Source organism: Anopheles ziemanni, chromosome 2 (assembly GCF_943734765.1).
Source record: "Anopheles ziemanni chromosome 2, idAnoZiCoDA_A2_x.2, whole genome shotgun sequence".
Taxonomy (NCBI): domain Eukaryota; kingdom Metazoa; phylum Arthropoda; class Insecta; order Diptera; family Culicidae; genus Anopheles; species Anopheles ziemanni.
Genome location: NC_080705.1, coordinates 2,240,764 through 2,263,031, shown reverse-complemented (window position 1 = coordinate 2,263,031; position 22,268 = coordinate 2,240,764). Strand labels below are relative to the sequence as shown.

General features: G+C 46.5%; 3 protein-coding genes across 3 annotated transcripts; all 3 read left to right on the top strand.

Moving 5' to 3' along the window:
• The first annotated feature begins 2,262 nt into the window (after window positions 1–2,262).
• Window positions 2,263–4,333, top strand: LOC131283003 (ATP-binding cassette sub-family G member 1-like). Its single transcript, XM_058312561.1, has 5 exons — window positions 2,263–2,492; window positions 2,560–3,134; window positions 3,190–3,285; window positions 3,350–3,649; window positions 3,732–4,333. The coding sequence occupies exons 1-5, from the start codon at window positions 2,263–2,265 to the stop codon at window positions 4,331–4,333; spliced, it is 1,803 nt and encodes a 600-aa protein (XP_058168544.1).
• Window positions 4,334–5,586: 1,253 nt separating this feature from the next.
• On the top strand, window positions 5,587–7,852 carry LOC131282999 (ATP-binding cassette sub-family G member 4-like). The gene is made up of 5 exons (XM_058312558.1): window positions 5,587–5,810; window positions 5,874–6,448; window positions 6,524–6,619; window positions 6,867–7,163; window positions 7,251–7,852. Exons 1-5 carry the CDS (start codon window positions 5,587–5,589, stop codon window positions 7,850–7,852), a joined length of 1,794 nt encoding a protein of 597 aa, XP_058168541.1.
• A 4,383-nt stretch (window positions 7,853–12,235) lies between these two features.
• Window positions 12,236–20,584, top strand: LOC131281458 (uncharacterized). The gene is made up of 5 exons (XM_058310791.1): window positions 12,236–12,434; window positions 17,586–17,801; window positions 17,871–18,025; window positions 18,081–18,449; window positions 19,889–20,584. Exons 1-5 carry the CDS (start codon window positions 12,365–12,367, stop codon window positions 20,582–20,584), a joined length of 1,506 nt encoding a protein of 501 aa, XP_058166774.1. The 5' UTR covers window positions 12,236–12,364.
• Window positions 20,585–22,268: the final 1,684 nt, after the last annotated feature.

Sequence of the window (22,268 nt, the reverse complement as noted above, 5' to 3'; positions counted from 1 at the left end):
TATTTTGTTTAAAATTATATTATTTAAGCACATGGTCCGGAAATTGTACTCACTTGATTCTATCTGGTTAAAAAATGTTCCCTCCACTGAACCGGGACGTTCATATCGAGTGTTTCGTGTCCAGCGTATTTGCATAACCATATCGTTTGCAACCAACCAGCATCGACATTTACATCACAATCCTCTACAACTTCCGCAAACACCAAGGATAAGCAAATCAAGGGGAATGGAAGCCGTTTATTGACAAGTGCACGAATACATGGACTGAGGACGGGACGAGTACCGTGCGTGACGAGTGACAATAATTACATCTTAACATTTTTCCGATGAGCCACACACTGTTTACCTCCCGTACACTGCAGCGGATCGCCATCTCCAAACAACGTTCATCCCGTGCCAACCTTAAATAAACAGTAATGGACATTCCACTCCACACGAACCAAGAGCTTTACATAACACACGCGATGTTGTATTGTGAGTCTCCAAAAAAAGATCACCAACATGCGTCCCCCCCCCCCGAAGAGAGCACGAAGTGATCATCACCGAAATGAGTCACTACTGTTGGACGGAATTTGAATGGAGGATGAGAACACATGCGTTTGCTTAAATCTCGTTGATGAATTCTTAAGTCATTTCTCCGGCGCACTCGAGGGACTTGCGCTGGGGTTGGGAGTAGTAAGGAACGAAGTATACAACCACATCCACACGTAGTGGGGAATGCAGTCCAGCGCGTGGTATTTATTTTCTTGTCTTATGGGGGCCCACTTTCTGTCGTGGGATGGCGCGCCATGTGGACTCCCGTTTAGAATATGCCGCGGTTTGATACAGCCGCTATATCTCGCGCCTCGAAAGGGGGTGCACCTTTTGTCTCCAGCCCTTGTGTGCATGTGTGTTGGTGGGTATATAATGAAACAGACAGATATATGTGCAAGATCGCCTTGGAGCGAAGAAAAGAGAAGCCACCGGGAACTGATGCATAGTGAGAAAGAGAGTCCGCGGATTCCACAAACATAGATCAATCCACCCGTGAGTTTGGGGCGCCCTCCCACCCCAGAGCACATACACCCAAAAGTGGCGCACGAGACTCCAAAGCATGATTATTATGCTCAGTCAGCCCAGTCGCTCCCAACGTAACGGATCTGGTCGGAGTGTTAGCGTTCGTTTCGATCTGCCGGTCGTTCGCCCGCGGATTGATTGAGTGAAGTTGAGGATTGAATTGTGGATCGAAAACACAATTAACCGTATCAGACTATCCATTCTATTGCTTTAACGACCGCTAGAAGAAGAGAGAAGGTAAGAAGCAACACAATTTACGGATCAATTTATGTTCTTCAGACTGCTGGTTTAAATATTCAAAACCGACAGAGTCGTGTTACCACTCCGGTTGCGTGTGCATGTGTGTAAGTGTGTGCGATCGTGCTCGCCTCGAAGACAGTTCCGCGCGGGTCGTCAATTGATCTTCGTTAACTAGAATTCCACACACGACAAATACTGTCGCCTCTACCGCGGTGACTGTTTGACATTTCGTGCGGCTTCACGGTCCGCTCGGGGGTTTTCGAGTTGAAAAGCACCGGCCGGAAACTGATGCTTCACCGCCAAATCGATCGCGATCGGCAACGATCTGCGGTGATAATTCGTTCTCCAAATTTGGGCGAAAGCAAACAAAACAAGGCGGTGGCTACGCGAGGTGCATAATCAATCAGCGCAGCAGGAAGACGGGCGAGGCATTTTTGTTTTTCCGGTTTTTTTCGGTGGCCATCCCGTGCAGCAGATGGTCCGAGCCTCTTCTCCGGAGTTTCAATGGAGCTCGGCGCAACGTGTGCCTACGGTGACGTCATACCGGTGAATTTAATGACTTTCAATATCTGGTTTGAAGGCAGAAGAAGAAGAGGAAGAACTAGGAGAAGAAGATGAAGACAACATGAAAGAGATAGATGGGGAGAAAAGAACTACAAACGCATGTTGCTAGTGAGTTTGGAGAGCGATCATGAGACGAAGATCAGGTGAATTCCGAGCATTACAATCCGCGGTCGTCGTGTCGGTGTGTTGGTTTCCTCGCTTCCTATGTTTACAAACATTAACCGGTCCATAAAAACGGCCCACCGTATGATGATGTTTATGCCTGAAGCAGCTGTCAGAAGTGTTGATCAACCCTTTTAAATACAAAGCACTTCAAATTGTACCATCTTGTGTTTGAAAAAACTAATTACGATTCTTATCCTGACATGATCTGGTATTTGGTATTATAGGTTGGCCGTCGGCATGAGTTCAGACGATACGGTCGAGGTGATCATACCGCTCGTCAAGACTATAACCAACCTGACCTTCCGCAATCTATGCTACAGCATAGCGGATCCGCACGGAGAGGGGGAGGAAAAGAAGCATCTCCTGCGGAATATCTCAGGGACACTAAAATCTGGCCGATTAACGGCAATTCTTGGACCATCCGGAGCGGGAAAATCAACCTTATTGAATATTCTCAGCGGTTTTAGGTAAGAAGACATCCTTTGGTTGATATCTGTCAAGGGTTTCAAAGGTAACTCTGTCATTCTTTTGCAGGACTCAGGGAGTACATGGGAAAATCCTCATCAACAACGAAGTGATCGACTGCCAAAAGTATCGCCAACTAGTCGCCTACACCGAGCAGGATGTGCCGTTGCTGCAGAATCTCACCGTGCGCGAAACGCTTCACTACGTGGCCGACCTTCGACTCTCGAAGAATGTCTCCTACATCCACAAGACAAAGATAGTGAACGACATAGTGGCGTTGTTGGGGCTGGAAAAGTGTTCCCACAGTCAAGCGCGGACACTTTCCGGAGGCGAAAGGAAGCGGCTCTCGATCGGGTTGGAACTGGTCTCCAACCCGAAGATCATGTTTTTCGACGAGCCAACTAGTGGGCTGGATAGTGTGGCCTCGTACCAGGTGATATCGTACATGCGAGACCTGGCCCGGCAGGGACGCTGTGTGGCCAGTGTGATCCATCAGCCCAGCTCGGAGCTTTTGGAGCTGTTCGACGATGTTTACGTGGTGGTCGATGGCCGCTGCATGTATCAAGGGTCGTTGGATGATCTGATACCGACACTGGAGGAGGTTGGATTCACCTGCCCACAGTACTACAACCGTGCTGATTTTGGTGAGTTAAGCCATGTCCAGTTAAGAGAATATGTCAAAACTAGGTTTCGTTGCAGTGCTAAAGATTGCATCTCGTCAGAATGAAGACACGGACAGTGTGGAAAAACTGATCGCCCGAGCTGATACTGCTATCAATGGATATTTGGAGCATGGTAAAACACTTGGTTCGACTTCCGTGGTCGCCTTATCTCAATAATATCGATCCCATTTCTGCAGATACGGCTAACGTCGATGATGGAAAGTGTGTACTGGCGGAAAGGCGGTCCGGATCCCAATATCCAATCGCCTGGTGGCGTCAGTTTGTGGTACTGGTGAGACGGACCACCCTTGGAACGGTGAGGAACATCACGTTGACGCGATTCCGCCTGCTAGGCCATCTACTGTTTGGACTCTTGCTCGGCAGCGTGTACTACAACGTGGGTGATGACGGTGCGAAGGTGATATCGAACGTGTCCTGCCTCATCGCATTTCTCATGTTTATCGTGTTCGCTAACGCCATGACAGTGGTTCTGACGTGTAAGTAGTAAGCCATACAAAATTAGCATGTACATAGCTTGTCATGGTAAATTATTATAATCAACGCGCGTGTGCACCGTAGTTCCCCTGGAAATGGCAGTGTTCGTGCGAGAGTACAAGAGCAACTACTATCCTGTTTCGGTGTACTACTTCTCCAAGCTCGTCGCCGATTTCCCGCTGATGATCAGCGGCGTAACCTGTTTCCAGCTCATCGTGTACTACCTCACGGGCCAACCGAACGAAACCAACCGGGTGCTGATGTTTTGGGGCATCACCGTCCTATTCGGGTGGCTGGCCCAGATGTATGGAATGGTCTTCGGAAGTCTGCTGCCCCTCGAGGTCAGTCCATTCGTGGTGCCAGCGTCGGTCATTCCAGCAGTTCTATTTTCCGGATTCTTCATCCGCTACAACGAGCTGCTACCTGTATTCAAACCCCTTACCTACATCAGCTACTTCCGGTACGGGTTTGAGGGATTGGCACAGACGACCTACGGTTTGAACCGGACGCAACTCGGCTGCAGCGAAATATTCTGTTACTACCGTAAGTCGAGCAAGGTGATGGAAATGCTGCAGATGGAACCCGATTGGTATTGGTATGATGTAGCAGGGCTGGGAGTGTGGATAGCGTCGCTACATGTTGTGTTGTACGTCATTCTAAGACTGAGACTCAAATGGAACCATTAGGTAGGACATAAACATCTTAACAGCAATAATTCCTAGCAAAAATAAGCAATAACTCCTGCAAAAACAGTCATGTCGTGTTTTATTTTGCGCCCTTGAATCTCAGCACAAGCAAAACAAATAGACAAACTAAGATGCCCATGTAAAAAACAACATTAAAATAAAAGATACAAATATACTAGGTACCTCTTTTATGTGCGATAAAATTAACATGCCGACTCTTTCGTCTTCACGATCTAGACAAAACGACTTCCAGTTGAATGTCATGTAACTTTTTCTTGCTCTTGTGTACCTCTCCTATTAGTAGCTACCAAGCTACGGTTTGGCGGAGGGAGCGGTGCATGTTTGCACCATATGTTTGCATATAATCTTATCTCCTTGTTGTAGCGAATGCAGCAAATTCTCAAATCGGGAGTAGGGGATAAAAAAGTTACTTAACAACCTTGATCATTTGAACCACTTGCTAGTTGCCGAAAAGATTTGCAGACGTGCTCGTTACAGCGCTTAGCGCTCAGAGTACATAAAGTATTTTTGATAACGGTTTCAACATATTGCATAGTGTTTGGAGATTGTAGAAAATAAATGTGCAACAATTGGGTGCGTAGGCATACGTATAAACGCACCATGACCTTAACGGTAAGGTAAGATAACGGTTTTAATGCAGCTCATGGCAATAAGAGATCAGCAGTGCGTGCTTAAACAACCGACTAGCAATAGAAAATGCTGGAAGACATATCTACGCCAACCGTCCGTACGATTGTGCTCTTTGTGAAGACTCCGTGGGAGCGGTTTCTATTGACTTTACGGAAACGTCGCGCCGACAGGGAAACCGCCCCCCTTCGTAGTGTGCGAGTCCAGTAAGGTATCTAGCCTAGGGCAGTCCCCATCTTACGAAGGTGTGTAGTGACGAATCTAGTCTGGCGTGAAACAAGTATGTAAAGCATTACAAAAAGTGAGCAGGGTGATTGGAATAACCGGTTCGGTATCAAGTTCTGATCCGAACGGACGACCATCATCTCGGTTGATGAACGGAAGATCGACTCAGTACGGTTGTGAGTGGTGTACAGACTGCAAGCACTCTGATGCTTCCGCATGCTCAGCTTTAGTTTCACTTGTCCTTGAAGGTGGGAAAATTTTCTCAAACCTTCACTAGGCGATCAGCACTGTGCGTGGCGCACTCGTGAAAAATATTTCTGAAGTGAATGTGACTTATCCTACGCAGCTTTTCCTAATTTGAGCAAAGGGAGTGATAAAAGATGGAAACGAAAGGTGATACTGTGGCCATTACGCTGCCGCTGATGCATGCGGCAAGCGCCAATCTTCAGTTCCAGAACATAACCTACGAGGTACGGCATCGCAAAGAACGGAAGCAACTGTTGAACAACATTTGCGGTTCATTCGAGAGCGGTCGTCTCACGGCAATTCTTGGCCCTTCTGGCGCGGGAAAGTCAACCCTGCTGAACGTGCTCAGTGGCTTCAAGTAAGTGTGATCGGTTGCGCGCAGTTGCATATTCAAACGGCTACGAATGATTTATCTTCCTAGAACGCAGGGCGTCAGTGGTAAAATTGCCGTAAACAATGAAATCATCAGTCGGCAGCAGTATCGTCAGTTGGTTGCGTACACGGCCCAGGATGTAGCGCTGCTGCCTAATATAACGCTACGTGAAAATTTGCACTACGCGGCCGACCTGAAGCTTTCCGCCGAAGTGTCCCAGTTGCAGAAGATCAAGATCGTGAACGATGTTATTGCGCTGCTGGGGTTGCAAAAATGTGCGCATAACAGGTCGCAAAGTCTTTCCGGTGGCGAGAAGAAGCGGCTTTCCATCGGGCTAGAATTGGTTTCCAATCCACAGATTATGTTTTTCGACGAGCCTACAAGCGGGCTTGATAGTGTTTCGTCGTATCAGGTTATTTCGTACATGAAGGATCTCGCGAGGCAAGGGCGGTGCGTGGTGAGTGTGATTCATCAGCCCAGTTCGGAGCTGCTGGAGCTGTTCGATGACATCTACGTCGTTGTGGATGGACGCTGCATGTATCAAGGGACGTTAGATAATTTGATACCGACCTTTGCCGAAGCTGGATTCATCTGCCCTCCGTACTACAATCGAGGGGATTTTGGTATGTTTCCCTAAAAGTTTAATAAATTCAGAGGATAATCGTTTCCATCTTTCGATGTATGTTTCCACTTCTCAGTGCTTAAGATAGCAGCACTGCACGATACGAAGAAGGCGGACATTCAAAAACTCATGGTCAAATCGGAGAAATCCGTTAGCGCATCGATGAACCAAGGTGAGACGCCAAAAGTTATGCAATGCGCAGTACATACAGTGATACAGCGTTTTACATACAGCATTTCCCGGCTTTTTATTCCAAAGTCCCATCAAAACTTTATTAAGTAGCAGGTTTCATCTAACAAATACTTAACAGTAGACTATCATTGTTTGATGTTCTACATACACTGCCGGGGTTGCGGGATGATATGTAAAACGCTGTAAACCGCTCCCATTAACACATCAAGTAATTTCAATTTCTGAAGGCATCCAGCAAGAGTTCAACTCAATGGAATTTCTCATCGACGGACGGGGGCCGCAGTTTCCGACGACGTGGTGGAAGCAGTTTACCATCCTTACGCGACGGACAGCTTTGGGCACGGTCCGGAATCCCGCCCTGATGGGGTTGCGCTTTTTCGGTCACATTCTGTTCGGCTTCACGATCGGTTGGGTATTCCTCAACGTCGGAGACGACGCGTCGAAGGTCCTGTCGAATATTTCGCTGCTTATTGCCTTCTTGATGTTCATTATCTTTGCCAATGCCATGACCGTGATCTTGACTTGTAAGTTGCTAGGTACATGACACTTTCTGGAGTGTTCTTTCACGTTCGATATCCATTCTCTTTTGATCTCCGGTTTTGAATCGGTAGTTCCCCTCGAGATGGCTGTGTTTGTGCGGGAGCACAAAAGTAACTACTACTCCGTGTCGGCCTACTTCTTCTCCAAGCTGGTCGCCGACTTTCCGTGGATGATTTCGGGCGTGACTGTGTTCCAACTGCTGATGTACTACCTGAGTGGCCAGCTGAATGAAACCGACCGGGTCATCATGTTTTGGGGCATCTGCGCCCTGTTCGGGTGGCTGTCGCAGGTCTACGGCCTGATCGCCGGTGCTCTCTTCCCGATCGAGGTCAGCCCGTTCATCGTGCCGGCGTCGATCATTCCGGCGCTGCTGTTCTCCGGTTTCTTCATTCGCTACAACGAGCTGCAGGACATGTTTAAGCCGCTCACGCTGATCAGCTACTTCCGGTACGGGTTCGAAGGATTAGTGCAGGCCACGTACGGTCACAACCGGACTGAGTTGGGGTGTGAGGAAATATTCTGCTACTATCGGAAGACGAGCAAAATACTGGAAGCCCTACACATGGAACCGAACCGGTACTGGGTTGATGTGGCCGGTCTATCGATCTGGATCGTGTTTCTGCACGTGGTGCTGTACCTTAGCTTAAGACTGCGTCTTCGATGGAATCGCTGAAACTGGTAGCTCAGACGAGCTTTAGATGAGCAGTCAAGGTTTTTGAAAGAACAGTCGTAGATTTTTTCCAGTGTGATCGGAGAAACCGTTCGATGCAGGCAAAACAGTCTCCAGTAACGTAGGAATTATTCATCATTCCGTCGCAAACAACAAGGTATTTGCGCAAGTGTGTAAAGTATTGCGTGTAGTTAATACATTGCTTCATTGGCGCATTCGAATGAATGGACGTACGAGTGGTGGTGAACTTGCAAACCACTTCTTAGAACATGAATGTTTGGGAGTGATTCAATTCCGCATTACGCAAAAAAAACCTGCAAAGTCCAAAACAAGAGGTTGAGGGTGAAATCTTTATCTAATGAAAATAAAGGATCAATGTACAACAAAAACCGACTCTTTCCATCATTATTAAGACATTAATCGAACTATCCTCAGGCGATTGGATATTTTTAGCTATTTTTAGAGCCCTGCTCCCGCCACAACACTCGCGTCAAAAGTGCGAACATTAGCAAAACACGGTGGCGCAAAAAATGGACCATCGAATGAATTTGCTCATCGAACCCCGATGGTGCTCAAGGAATGATTATGAAGCCTCTTCAGCACCGGTGAATGGATACATCGGTAGATGTAGCGATTGCAGCATAACCGGCCGATGCTCGAGGAGCTCGCTCCGTCACTTGACCTCTAGACGTTAGCTCTATCTTCAGCTTCAGAGATGCAGTCCATCGTGCTGCTGTTGGCAATGCGCCTGAAGATTGCTTCGATATTGACCAACAAAACAAACGGAGCCCAACCGAAAGGGCAAGAGGGTAAACGCTTTGCAGCAGGTCTCCATCGGCTAATTACCGACCACACTTCAAGCCGATTTCCCAATGGTACCAACGACGCGGCGCGGACACGGCTATTCTTTTCCCGATCTGGGGCACTTCCATGGTGGCTCAAAAATGGGCTGGAACAGGAAGGCGGTAAAGGAGCGCTAGGCACAAGGAATAAAAATTAAACAAATCAACGACATCGTGCGATCGAACTGGATAATCCGGTTTGTATGAATTAATTTCAATCGTGTGTCGATTGAAAATCGATTCTCAGGGAGATGATGATGAATAAGCTTTCGCGAATATTCAGCTTTGAACTCATTACTTCCATCCTCCCCACGGGGGAACTCTATTGAAAAGCGTCCAACTGTTCATTATAAAGTGAAGAAAACAAAAAATAAACGTGAGCATCGCGTCAATTAAACCCTCAGGCGTAGCGGATACAGTTTCACTCATCCTTACGATCGGAGCTGATAAATCATCGCCGCAAAGTAAATCGGACGTGCTGTAGCCCACAAATCACGTGCGCTTGGCGCGCGGGGATGCACTTAAAATCGAAACGTAAGGACAGGAAACGATCGACGCTTATCGTGCTCCGAACATCTTCAAGTTGGCCAAATTGCGCAGCATTTTCTTAGAAGTAAATTTGTATTTACTGTATTCTTACAAACAGAAAATCATTAAAAATAAAAAGGCCCAACCGCAGACTATGGGCAACCACCTTGGATGTGTAAACGATTGTGCCGAGATGATTATTAAATTTCGTTAAGGTTCGAATCGTGCAATGCATTGTTCAGCATTTTTCGTATTCAACCAAAGTTTGATTATTCATTAAATACATTTCAAAAAACCAAGCACAAGTGTTAGCTTATGTATTCATCGTCCGGATGGGAAGAAACATACTTGCTGAGTGAGTAATGAGTAATTTATTTACATCAATGTCACCACGGTTTATCGCGAGCATTCTGTAAATACAAAAGAAGAACCATTGTTGTATTATACGATCATCTGAACTTGTTTCTAGACCAATGACTCAGTCTCCTGGCGCAATGTGACAGGTAAGGTTTTCACTTTATCTTCTGGTCTTCTAGAACAAGGCCTTACGTACGGAACTAGCTTTGACATGTTTGAATGCTAGCGACGTACCTCTGAGTTTAAAATATTATTGAGATGAACAGCTCAAATTCAATTGAATCTAAGTTAAAATAAACAAAATTTAAGCTTAAAGAAATATTTTTAAAATGCCAGGAACTATAAAACTATAGTGGTCTATTCTAACTTTCTTTAAATCAAAACGCATTGTTCAGATAAAGACAAATGCGTTGAAGAAGAAGAGACAAAAAATGTGGAACAAGCTTTTGATGGAAGAAGAAATCGAACAGTTGAAAAAGCCATTAAAGGCTGTGAAAGGAACACTTAAAATATTGATAATATAGATACAAAAGGACCATTAGGAGAAAGATAAAAACGTCAAACAACGATATAGTTTTTACCCAAAAGACCGCACGAAACACTACAACCTTATTGTGAAGAAGGAAACGATCCAAAGCATAGGCCAAAGAAGTTTAAAAAAGCGGCACTAGCGGAACGCGAAGAAAAAAAGCAATATTCATAACTGCTTCCGTCATGAGGGCGCGGTAGCAATTTCCACCTGACTTCTTCTACCGAGATGACTAGCCCATTACGGGCTGTTTGTCGCCTGAACTGAATGCCATCGCCAAGCATGGGTAGCCCAAGCGGTGCAGTGAGGCCAGGAATAAAAAAGCCGGCCTTCGGCGCATCAGCTTCGCGTGCCAAGCGCGGTATAACGACCTTGACCAGGGTTACGATGCGCGAAGGGTGCAGAGACGACGTGTGTGTGTGTGATTGAACGTGGCATCACTAATCGGACCAGAGCACGATCCGACTCGAGAACGATCCACTGATCGGCACCATACCCATTAACCGTTTGATCGATCGTTTGGTAGGTTTGCCGGAAAAACAAATGCATTTAAATTCCTACATGTACTTTTTCCTTTCCCAATGCAGCGCGCCTACGTTTAGATATTTTGATCTGGTTATTTGAAATAAGCACCGCTAGGTGGGAGCGCCGTTGTTGACATGGCCACGTGCTCGAGGTTGAATTGGTGGTTGCGGCTCAGTTATCGGCAAACGTTCAACAGCTGATGCTGGAGTCTTCTCGGTCAGCAACGGTCAAGAGTATTTATGGTGCGGCGGAAAAATGCTTTCCGATATCGCACTCAGCGACATAAATGCGCAAGCAATCAAGTCATACCCTTAGATAGCACCACAGTACATCGTGGAAGGAAGTTGGTGTACGAGAAAGTTCCGTTTGCGCGACCAATTTGGTTTACTTATCGTTTATCGCGTGGCAGAATCGCTCCTCCTCGTGGAAGGCCCATTTTTTCGGTTTGTTTCCTTTTAACACAGAAGCGTTAATCGACATCAGAACGTTGGCAAAATGCAACTCGAGTCGTTCACTTCTCATCTCCATTTACACCACCGATTAGTCGACAGCTTTAGAACACGACGACTGTCGCTTCCAATCGGTCCTGTGGCGAAGCAGGAAGATGCGAGCAAAATTATTCTTACATGTGGAATGAAAATGGCATAAGTCACGCTGCCTTTGGTGGATGTATGAATGAAAAAAAGAACCCGACGAAGAAGAGTGAAGGTGAGTGTGGTTACGACCGTTTAAGATGCGATTGTGTACTTTGCGTTCGAAGGGTCGAGTCGGTGATATCCGGGAAATGTCACACTTTCAATAAAATTGTCCTTTTGAGGTTCGTTTCCTGGGACAGATGAATGTTAACGGGGGTTCACCTAAAAATACAAATAATTTGAAATTTATTAAAACTAATTCAAAAACTAACCTTAGAAACCAAACCGGCAAATGGAGGGAACTTTTTACAACACTCCAGCACTCGGGTTTGCTGATGCCCCGTCATAACAGAGCAACAGACCGTCGACCGTAGCTCGCTGCTCCCAGATGCCGTGGCTCACCGTTTAGCATCCACGCCAGCCGGAAAGGGGGGTCTCGATTGTGGAGCGAACGGGACCGTCGGATGTCGACCGCTGGATGCGGGACAGAAATGGCCTCAGGAGTGCCAGCGCGCGGGCCACCGCATCATCATGACTCACGGGGCCGGTCGCATATATAGACGTTGTGCGGCCGGCGAGCACCGGTTAGTCGAGAGAACGTGTTCCGAGAGTACGAACGCGCCTTTTAACATACGCCAGTGCTGGTGAACCGTCAGTGAGTTGTGAGACGCCAGGCCGATATATCTCGCGTTACCAGGTACGCTACACGGTGTTTTTATCCGGAGGAAAAAGCGCGAGTACACTGCTCTCCCGAACGATTGCCACTCCAGCAGTGGGCCATTTGACGAATTTGTGTTTTGACTGTGGTCGCGCAAGTGCCCGGAAGGAAGTCACACGTTGGGTGGTGAAAATACTATCCAGCAAGCATTTTTCTGAGCCCATTCCATGTTAGTAACTTATTTAACTGTGTCATCGTTTCTTGCAGTGTTTAGTTCCATCGAGCGCCGACCGAAGTGAAGTGTGCCGTGTGTGTTTGTGTGACGCAATCGAGCAACAGACATTCGCGTACTTTTACCGGAAAGGTTGGAAATTTCTGGAAAACTCTCAACATTTGCGACGTAGGTGACAACGCTTGACAAATCAACGGACGTCCAGAAGAATGCGACGATTTGCGACCAGCTGCCTGCTGGTGGTTGCCCTGACCGTGACCGCCACCTTCGCCCTTCCAGGTAGGTTTGTTTTTGAGGACACGAGCGTGAAACGCGAAAGAATCCGGTTTTGGATGCCTTCAATATGGACGCGCTCCAGTTTGCCCCAAGGGCGGACTTTCTTGTTTTTCAAAGCCACCAAAAAAAGCGCATCGCCCCTATTGTAGCATTTGTAGGTTGTGGGTCGCTTTCTGTGACATTCGTCGGCGGTGTCGAACGGATCGATGGCCGTAAAAAATCAATTCTGACCGCCGTAACTGCCGCTACTCCCAAGACGAAGGTCAACGGCGTGTGTGGGTGTGACAATGCGGACCATTGTCGTTGGGTTATTTTTACAATTGACGTTCAACCTACTGCACGCCAGTGCATGGGGATGGTGGGTAATTCGTAGAATCATTCCATACGTAACATTGCGTGCATCTATGGGGGTTTGTTTTCGTTGAGCCATGTAGCATGTCTTTCCAAAGGTGCTTAGGCTTTTCGAAATAGTGCACTTTAATAACGTTGCAATTGTAAACTCCCTTTAATCGAATCGTCAGTTGCGCGTTTGGAGGAACGTAATCAAAAATCGTGTCTAGCGTCTAGGGTTGTAGGCTGACGAGTACAGCCTCTTCCATCCCAGAGCTCGAGCGCAATTACCTGAGGCGCAATTTTACGTCGATCGTGTGCCCAAGTGGCGTATAATGACTTCCAGCGCCGACCAAAAATATCCACTTCGAGAACAACGACGGCGGAGGGTTTGTCGTATTTCGCCAACCGAACACTCGAACGTGTTGTCCACGTTATCGCCCTCACGTTCGGTTGAGCAGGAGAACAGGTTTTGCTGCATTCTGGTTTTGCCATATGTTCTCGACCAACTTCGCTCTGGAAATTCCAAATATTTCATCCGAAAAAAACCAGCCGGCAGCTGAAGCGGTGGTCGTATTCTAAAATGAAGAAACAATCGAATTTAATAATTCCGGGCTTTTTAAGATACATACCACCGTTTCCGCAATCACTTCAACACTCTCGATCACCACCATATTGTACGGATTTCTAATTGACACGCCAGATTTAAGCCGCCAGTTCCGTTTCCCCTAAAGCTTGATTGCGCAAGTAGGATCTGGTGCTGGAGAATCACGATTCTGGAAGGAGATGAGGTTGAAGCTCATTAAAATCAATCTAATACGTAACCACGACGCAGATGTATATATTGTTGGGATGAAGTAACAGCGTGTAGGAGATTATTTTTAAATCACAGCATCAACCACAACCGGTGCTGGTGCGTTTTTATTTCTGTTTTCGCTGCGAAGATTTTCCCGGAATGAATTTCTTCATCCTCATATATTTGGCACTCTTGCTCTTTGGCATTTCCGACTTTGGAGCTGAACCTTTTCGTCTTGTTGGACGGTGTATTTCCTCAGGTTCATTTCCATGTCCATTCGCGTACGGTTGACCTTGCGATGGGGCTTTGGATTGGTTTGGGAGAGTGATTCACTGCTCCTCTGCGTCATTTCACGGCCAATTTAATACCGTTTCCACCAAAGCATGTGTCGTTTCTTTTTTGCCGATGTTAGAGTAGCCGCGATCATCATCTCGTTCACCTGTGGAGGTACATTAAGAAAACTGGCTGGGCCTCGTTGTACACGTGTATGGATCGTTTTAAAGTGGAAGCAATTTGGAAAATGAAGAACCCAACTCCATGCTCCGCTAAAACGATGATATCCCATACCCAGGTGGTTTGCATGCGAAATATAATTGCGAATGGATTAAATCCAAAATCCTTGAAAAAAGTTCTCCAACTAGCATTAAATGCCGCCTGCTATCACGTAGTCTTGACCTCCCGAACAAAATGCCACATGCTGTAGAGGAGACTTTGCCTCACATGTCCGGAAAGTGGCTATGGGTAGTACAATTCTATTAACAATTTCGGTTGATTACGGCCGCGTCGGGGGATTGGTTTGATGGCCAGGGGAAAAAGCATCCGCCTGAACCAAGGGATGTTCGTGCTGACAATTCACACGATATTACGACGTACATAGACGTATTGCCGCATTGAATGTGGGAGCGAACCGCGCGTGGTAGGGTGGGTATGGGAAGTAAGCGAGATGCGCCGCATTTTCATTGACGCTGGTTGAGGGGGAGAGAGAGATTTTCGCTGCACCAGCTCCGACCCCTGTTGGTCACTGGCATCAAATGAAACCGTCCAACTGATGCTGCATATTGATTTAACCCGATGGCGTCGTGAAAACGTGGGCGAGCAGAACGTCGCGCAGTTCTATTTATTTCCCGCCGCTGTCGCCGTGGAAGTAGATGATGTTAACACCGCTAGGGAGACGATTTTGTATCTTTGAAAAATGGTAAAAATGGTACGTACGTATGATGAATGAATGACGCGATGTTTATTATTATTTCATTGAGGAATATTTCTCAAACCGGCGGAACTAACTAAATTAAACACTAAATTAAGGGACAATCAAGGGCTGTTTCAGATGAAATTTTTGCTATCGCCATTCAAAGATACACCACCCCAAACAAGGTATTCATCTCCTGGATGTAATTTTCAAACGGTAGAGAAATTGTTTGTTCTTGAAAACTTCGGCCACAACAAGTCGGGGTGGGGGGGAAGCACTTGAAATGGATCGAGCATCGTTGAGCGGGCTCATTAAAATGCTTTCGCGGCCGAACAGGTGGCGGTAGCTAGAGAGGTGCCGGATGGAAATGAAAAGCACGTCAAGTGTTTCGAATTCTTCGAGCCTCGAATGTTTGGATCGTTTGAATCGTGTTCTTGGGGTGAACATTGGAGGCGACTGAAGGAAGTATGGCGAATCGGGTGTTTAGGGAAAACTTTGGCAACGTTTCTAAGACACACGAAGGTCAATGGTTCAATTGGTTAATTTATTGGTCAGATGCAGTTGAATAGAAAGTCAAGGTGTAACGCTTTAGTTGTCCGTTTTCTGAGCGTTGATGGCGACGGATGAAAATTCGAAATTCCATTCCTGTATCGGGAATTGGTTCTCTGACGTTGATGTCTTTCAACCTGAAACATGTCTTACCAAACAACTCGACCACCTACGCTGTTCAAATAGATGTGGTATTACATTCTTGCAGCTGTGTGTGGCGGTTCTCCCCAACACGTGTAACGGTATGTTTGATGTTGATTTATTCCGTTGCATGTTTTGAATACAATTCAAACTCCAAATGCACGCCACGATCTTGCGTTTATCTGACCCGTCAGCCGTTGGCTTCCATTTGCCTCCCAATCTATGCTGCATTCCGGTGCCGAAGTTGGCAAACTGCATCGATGCACGTGACATTTACTGCAAAACCAGTTCTTGCTCAATGAATATGTTACATTCGGTTTTCTTTTCCTGTGAATGTCTGTGGGTGTATTTGAAATTGTCTGAAATATGCTAAAAGTAATCAATTGTGCCACTTGGGCATACCAAATTTGCTACGTTTTACATAACTAAAAAATGATTTCTTTATGTGAAGCTGTCGACATGCATAAACACAATTTCGATTGTTTTAGCAGGAAATTAGTGTGCAACCAACGGAACAGGAAAATCCTTCAGTTGCGTAAAGTGCACATGCTCGTAGAGTGGCAAATAGTTGGATGTAACTATGAATAATTTTCACCTTGCCGTCAAAGGCCATTTCAGTGCGAAAAAGGCATTCAATTTTGCTCCACCAAACATCTTTCAAAGATGATACCGAAGACATCAGAGGTAAAGGAAAGAATCAGAAAAACAACATCTTGTGAAACTACTGTTTGCAACAGAGAACAAAACACCAACTGCACGAACTGGTCCGCGGTGAGTAGGTCAACCTACTTCTATCGGAAGCTTGTCACGTAGCCGAATATTGTCGCTAATAACAATGTCAATAGCACCATTGAAAGAAGTTAGAGAGCCACGGTCGTGATCGAGATCGCTGCCAAGAGTTTGAATTGGGATCATCCTGCAATTTGTTTAGCTGTTCTACAATTCTGAACAAAATAGGACAATTATAGGTCAACACCTGTCGGGCTCGAGAGAGTCATGTCATGCATCGTTAGGGATGAATAAACAGTATAATACATATTTATAAGCTTTCGGTTAGGTGTTTTTAAAAATAATCTGCTTGAAGCACAATTTCATGGCGGCTTTTCCCGGAACAAGGAACTATTTAAAAAAAACTCAAATTTGTAATTGAAATTGAAAGTCAAATGTGACTATCTACACATTTTACTGTAGCTTTAAAGTATGCAAAGTGTCATTTCCTCTACAGGCTGTGTAAATGTAAGGCCCCGTGGGACGTTGTTTCGTAATGGAATGGAAAAAGCTGGAGATAACTGTTCACCGGAGTGAACACTCGGCTCTGTTGATTACCCGTAGGCGAACAGACATACGGGCAGCGGCAGATAAATGAGTTACATCAATTATGAACCACAGAAACAGGCAGATGACACGCAAAGGTAGCAAACGAGTGACTGTTTCACGCGATTTTGTCACGCAATTACTCATCGGCCTGATCCCCGGAAATTTCTGCGGAACGAATGAAATTTTTACCAAAAACATCGATTCTTTTTTTCATGACCAAACTTCACTTTCTGGTCCACGACTCATCGCGAGTAGTTTTTTGTGAGTTTCACTTGTTTTCTTCTTGCTGGCCTTCTTCTGAAGAAGATAGTTCTACTCGGCGATCTCCACACAACCCCTCGAGGAGGAGGATCACGAATTTCAAACGCAAGTGTCATTCAAACGATTTGAGACTCGACCCGCTTGCATGCCCTTCGACGAATAATGATCGTTTTCCATTTTTTTCGAATAACAACGGACAACATCTTCATTAGGCCACTGAAGCGCACCAATTACCGTCGATTAGGGTAGCCACAGGCACACGGGGTGGTTGCAATTATTCGTCTCCTACCCCGAGAAAAGTTTGGGCTGAACAGTTCCAAGACCCCTCTTACAGACCAGTCATCGCCTACTCCACCCCAAATGAAGCAGATATGGCCGTTTTTTTGCCTACAATTCAAATCGATTTCACCTTGATCAAGCCTCCTCCCCTTACATAGCAGCTGGCTAGCAGTAGGCCATGATGGGGCATTTTCCAGCACGCAGAGATGCGCAATAAGCCTGATGACGATGATCGATAATTCATTTATCTCTCGCTTCGTCTCCACCTTCAAACTTTGGTTTCCACTTTCAGCGAGCTACGAGAAGGAATCGGACTCGTCGGATGATGCGGAGTTCATCGTAGTGCCACTTTCGCACCAGCGCCCGTCGTTCCCTCGGTACCCGTCGACGTCTTTCGAAAACTTCGACGGAGTGGTGGATACCGGCGATTTCTACCCCGTGCCGGCCCGGCCCATCTACTTCCCGTCGTACAATCCGTTCTCGTGGCATCTGACGGGATATTTGGATGGTCAGTACACACACATCTGGTTAATCATTGCGATAGAAGAGTAATCTAATCGGTTTTTCTCGTTCGTAGATCTCATGAAGCGGGTGCGTGATCGTTTCGCCGGCTCGTGGAATCCGTTCTACGGTGGGGACTTGGTACCATCCGGACCCGGCGTGTGGCCTGTTGGCATTCCGGAAGATTCCGGGGAAGATGGCGCCGCCACCAACTCCACCTCGACGGTCAAGGTATGCAGAAACTGGTGGTTTTTGGAATCGTTTGAAACAACCCATTTCGTTTTAGGTTATCGATGGACACAAGGTTGTGATCAATGATACGTACTACACCAAGAAGACCGACTTCGGAACATCGATCTTCAAGGTGCGCGTTATTGATGTTAAGCCGGTAGATGAGGCACCTGCCGGGGAAGCCCCGAAACCGGAAACCCCCACTGAGGTCGAAGTCGACAACCGAAATGGAGAAGACGACGACGACGATAAGGAGGCAAGCGCTCCGGGCACCGACGCCCCCAAACGGGACACGGAACTGGAATCGAGCGATGAGGAGAAAACGCCCGATGCCGATGAGAAGCTGAACACGATCGACACCTCCAACGTGGACATCGATGAGGCGAAGCCGAAGGAGAAGGATGCGCTGACCGAAAAGTCGGAGGTAAATACCGAGAGCGTCACTGAAGAAGCCGATGTCGCGGCGGAAACCACTACCATAGCCGCCGCAGACGCTGCCTAACAACCTTCTCAGCCTCTCGCTGTTCCTCGCCCCTAGTGCCACGCTTGGCTAATATTTTCCACCTCTTTCGGGCTGCTATTTTCTGAAGTCCAGTGCTATTCTCTGCAAAATCCCAATTTCCTACGCATCTTTGGGTTCCGCCATTTCTCGTATCGTCTTCATGGAACGGAATTCCTACATCTGAAATGGAATCTTCTCACATCTGACACTCCATCTGCATCAACTATTACTCTTCTTTAACGATCGGTCGCTATCTGAATCTTTCAAAACTTAACTCATTTATTTTAATTGTTCCCTGCATCCATTAGACGTTCCTTTTTCAAACTTAACATTCCTCCCATGTAAACGCATGTGTATCGGTCCCAAGTATATGGATGTGAATTCACGGTTACCAACCAATTTCCACATGTTTTCCATCTTGACCGCAGGGCTAGGGCACACTTTCCTACCGGTGCCAACTAGTTTCATCCTGACGACGAAAAACAATATAATACTACAAAACACAACGAGATGCACCGTTTCTGCAACAGAGAGAACGTCGGAAGAGTGGGGGGAGGAGTTTGGTCTTTTTCAAAAAACGATAAAAAGGGAACCAGAATGCATGTTTGACCGGTTTCATTTGGGAATGGAAAGCGTTAGCGTCTTCGATTTTATTCGATTGGCTCTAAATTTGTGATGGAGGAACAAAACGCAGAGGAAAATACCCGGAGAAGGTGTGATCTTACAAAACACCTCTTGGTATATGCTACCAATTGTACAGTATTGGGATTGGATTGTAAAACCGGATAACGAGGTCGGGATGCAGACGTGTTTCGCTGGTTGCTGCTCTTCCGAGTTTTTTTACATTAATAAGTCTAACCAAGATAAGCATTACAAACATAATGATGTAAATAAAGTTGAAAAGAACTTGAACATTTCTTCTCCTTTTTCCCATTCCGTGCTCAATCTTCCGCCGATTGTTCTTGCCTGATCTGCTGCTTGAAATCTAATTATTTCCGTTTTTCTACTGATCCCTTACGTTATGCTATATTTAACAACAATCATAATGAAAGCTATGTGTGAGGAGCGGCATGTGAATATAGAGTAAGCCTGGGATAATATTTTTATATTTTCTTATTGTGATGAGAATGGAAACGTTCCTTTGCGATCGTGTACATATCTAAAGCATAAGGAACCAACACTGTTTAACTATTTTCTTACCTTTACGCCTAAATGATAATTCTGTATTATAAAATTGTGATAAGAAAACGCCAGATGCATTAACTAGCTACCAGTTGCCAGATTAAAATGATACATCTTTCTCGCAACAACGGTAAGCCAAGCCAAGACGATAAGAATAAGAAGTAATTAATTTTGAACAGTCCTCGGAACAGTGGAAGGGACTGGAGTCGTTCGAAGGACCATCGCATTCGGACGAGAAGAAAATGGTGGAGCAACGCAACCGAGCCACCAGCGAACTGCTCGACGCGAGCTCCGACGAGGAATCTCTGTACGAGGATTTGCTCGAAACCTACCCAACCCGCCTTTCGGAGTGGGACGAAGCATGGCCGATAAAGTGGGAAGAAACCAGCCGACAAAAGGAACATCGCATTATTGTACCAACATCGAACCAGTTCGAGCATGTCTTCAACGAACATCAGGAACGCCCGCTGGCGGACGAGGGAACTCCAGCGCCGGCACACGATCTTACGAACGATATTGCCATCAACTTCCGGCTGGCCACGGACCGGAGCGTCACGGTCAACCCGTTCGCCATCACGTTCGATCCGACGGTGAAGCCATCGGTCGTCGTCCAGCGCGATCCGTTCCCGGGACCCGGAACATTTCCCGCCCCGAACGGGTGGCCATCGATGGGATTTCCTCCGCAGCAGCAACCGGGCGGTGGTGGTGCTTTCCCGATGGCTGGCGGATCGTTCCCAGGTTCTCAATTTCCGTTCCCCATGCAGCCACCCCTGTTCACGGTCCCCGGCGTAGGACCGACGCCGAACTTTGGCTTGCCCCAGAACCCGCAGGCACCGCCGTTCTTCTTCGGCAACGGTCAGTTCGGACGGCCCTAGGGGAGAGACAGGAGCCGGCCGGCGTTAAACTTTTCCAACCTAAGAGACGTTTATTTATTTATTGATCTAAATTATTTTACTAGAAGAAACCAAGAGAAGGTTGGTAGGAGTAGATTTTATAAGGGACGATTGATGGAAAATCGGGTGCATGTATGTGGATGCGTGAGTGTGTATGTGTTTGTTTGTGTGTGTGTGGTGCACTAGGAAAGCATAAGGAGGTGCACCAAAGGAGCCGGGCGTCTTGTTTTCAACTAATACCAAAGAAGTTTCTTCGGTCGGTCGGTGAAATGTCGAGTGTAAGCACTTCCGAAAGAAATGTGCCCCTCTCCCAACCTTCACTCCCCACAGCCGGTAAAAAGCGGCCATTCCCTTCTGGAAGAGGTCAGCGAAAAAGCAGCACAACATACGCACCCGGGTGGGGGAAAAGCCCGGGGAAAACCGGAAGGCCGAAGCGAAGAAGAGATTTTATTCTTCATTGGAAAATAATTTATTTACAACAGTTTCGGACATTCTTCCGTTCCGTCGTGTGGCTTAAAACTTTCCCATCAGGCGAACGCGGAGGGTGGGGGAGGGGGAGGGAGTTCGGGGGGAATATAAAACCCGATGATAGTATCCGAGTAGCTTCGGTTAGTTCTCTATTCTCATGGTTGATTGGCGTTCCGGCGTGGTGGTTCGATTTCGAAGCACGACGGGAGGGAACACCAAGAGGAGCGGATGGGGGAGGCGGGCCGCGGCCAGACCGAGAAACTTTTCTACAAATCCTGCTCGTAAAAGTACGAAATAGTTTGTTTGCACTCTCCCGTCTTTTTTCTTTCTCGTTGTTGCTGTTTGCATTATGGAAGGATTAGTGAAGGGGTTGATAAACTTGGCTTAAATTGAGAGAACGGCGGGAGAAGGCTGCTCCATTATGAGTGGCCGGGGGTTATTTTTCCGAAGAACGGAGCAAATAATCCTGATGAAAATGGCTACATCATGGCCGAGATAAACAATGTGCCGATGGAGTGATCAATTGGTTTTTCTGTGAGCAACCCTTTCCAATATCAAAGTTATTACCTTCGTCTGTTCTTCACCGAATGCACACCAATTTCGAAAGTAGTTTAAGAGAACGCCTTTGTCGAGAGGACGATGACCAGAGGAAGGAATCTTCCGTTGAATGAAAAAAAAGAAGGAAAAATTGCAACCAACGAACTAATTAGTCGGAGCGGTTAACAAATAGTCGAAAAATCTAGTGTAAAACACAGGGAAAGTGTAGAGATAAAATTAATTTCAGCCAATTCGCACAGGTAATAAAGTGGAAGTTTTCATTACGATAGTGTAGTCGGCAATGTAACGAAAGGAAAGTAAACAGTTCAATAAATCCTTTCTATCCTGACATCCCCTCCCCTAAAATTGCATCCGAAGCGAAAGGATAGCGTTTTGCTCAAATGCAGGTAGAAAACACGCGCATTCGTAGATATCGGGATAAAAAAAGTCCACGGAAAAATATGTTCGGGTTTTTTGGCACACATTTCCCTTCGCCGTGCAGCGAAAAACCTGGTAAGTTGAAAATAAGATTTTAATTAGCACTTTCAGAAATTAATTTATATCCAACCGTGCGCTTCCATCCCAAAATCCCACTGGATTTTCCGGAATCGTGGAAGTATTTTCGGTGGGAAAACTGTAGCCGAAAAAAAAGGCGGCGGCA

Bases quoted from the DNA above. Each gene is read 5' to 3' on its own strand.
- LOC131281458 (XM_058310791.1), top strand. From the start codon at position 12,365: ATGCGACGATTTGCGACCAGCTGCCTGCTGGTGGTTGCCCTGACCGTG. The intron at 17,802-17,870 runs GTCAGTACACAC...TCTCGTTCGTAG, and splicing joins TCTGACGGGATATTTGGATG to ATCTCATGAAGCGGGTGCGT. The intron at 18,450-19,888 runs GTAAATACCGAG...AATTTTGAACAG, and splicing joins CGCTGACCGAAAAGTCGGAG to TCCTCGGAACAGTGGAAGGG.
- LOC131282999 (XM_058312558.1), top strand. From the start codon at position 5,587: ATGGAAACGAAAGGTGATACTGTGGCCATTACGCTGCCGCTGATGCAT. The intron at 5,811-5,873 runs GTAAGTGTGATC...TTATCTTCCTAG, and splicing joins AACGTGCTCAGTGGCTTCAA to AACGCAGGGCGTCAGTGGTA. The intron at 7,164-7,250 runs GTAAGTTGCTAG...TTGAATCGGTAG, and splicing joins CATGACCGTGATCTTGACTT to TTCCCCTCGAGATGGCTGTG.
- LOC131283003 (XM_058312561.1), top strand. From the start codon at position 2,263: ATGAGTTCAGACGATACGGTCGAGGTGATCATACCGCTCGTCAAGACT. The intron at 2,493-2,559 runs GTAAGAAGACAT...ATTCTTTTGCAG, and splicing joins AATATTCTCAGCGGTTTTAG to GACTCAGGGAGTACATGGGA. The intron at 3,286-3,349 runs GTAAAACACTTG...CCATTTCTGCAG, and splicing joins CAATGGATATTTGGAGCATG to ATACGGCTAACGTCGATGAT.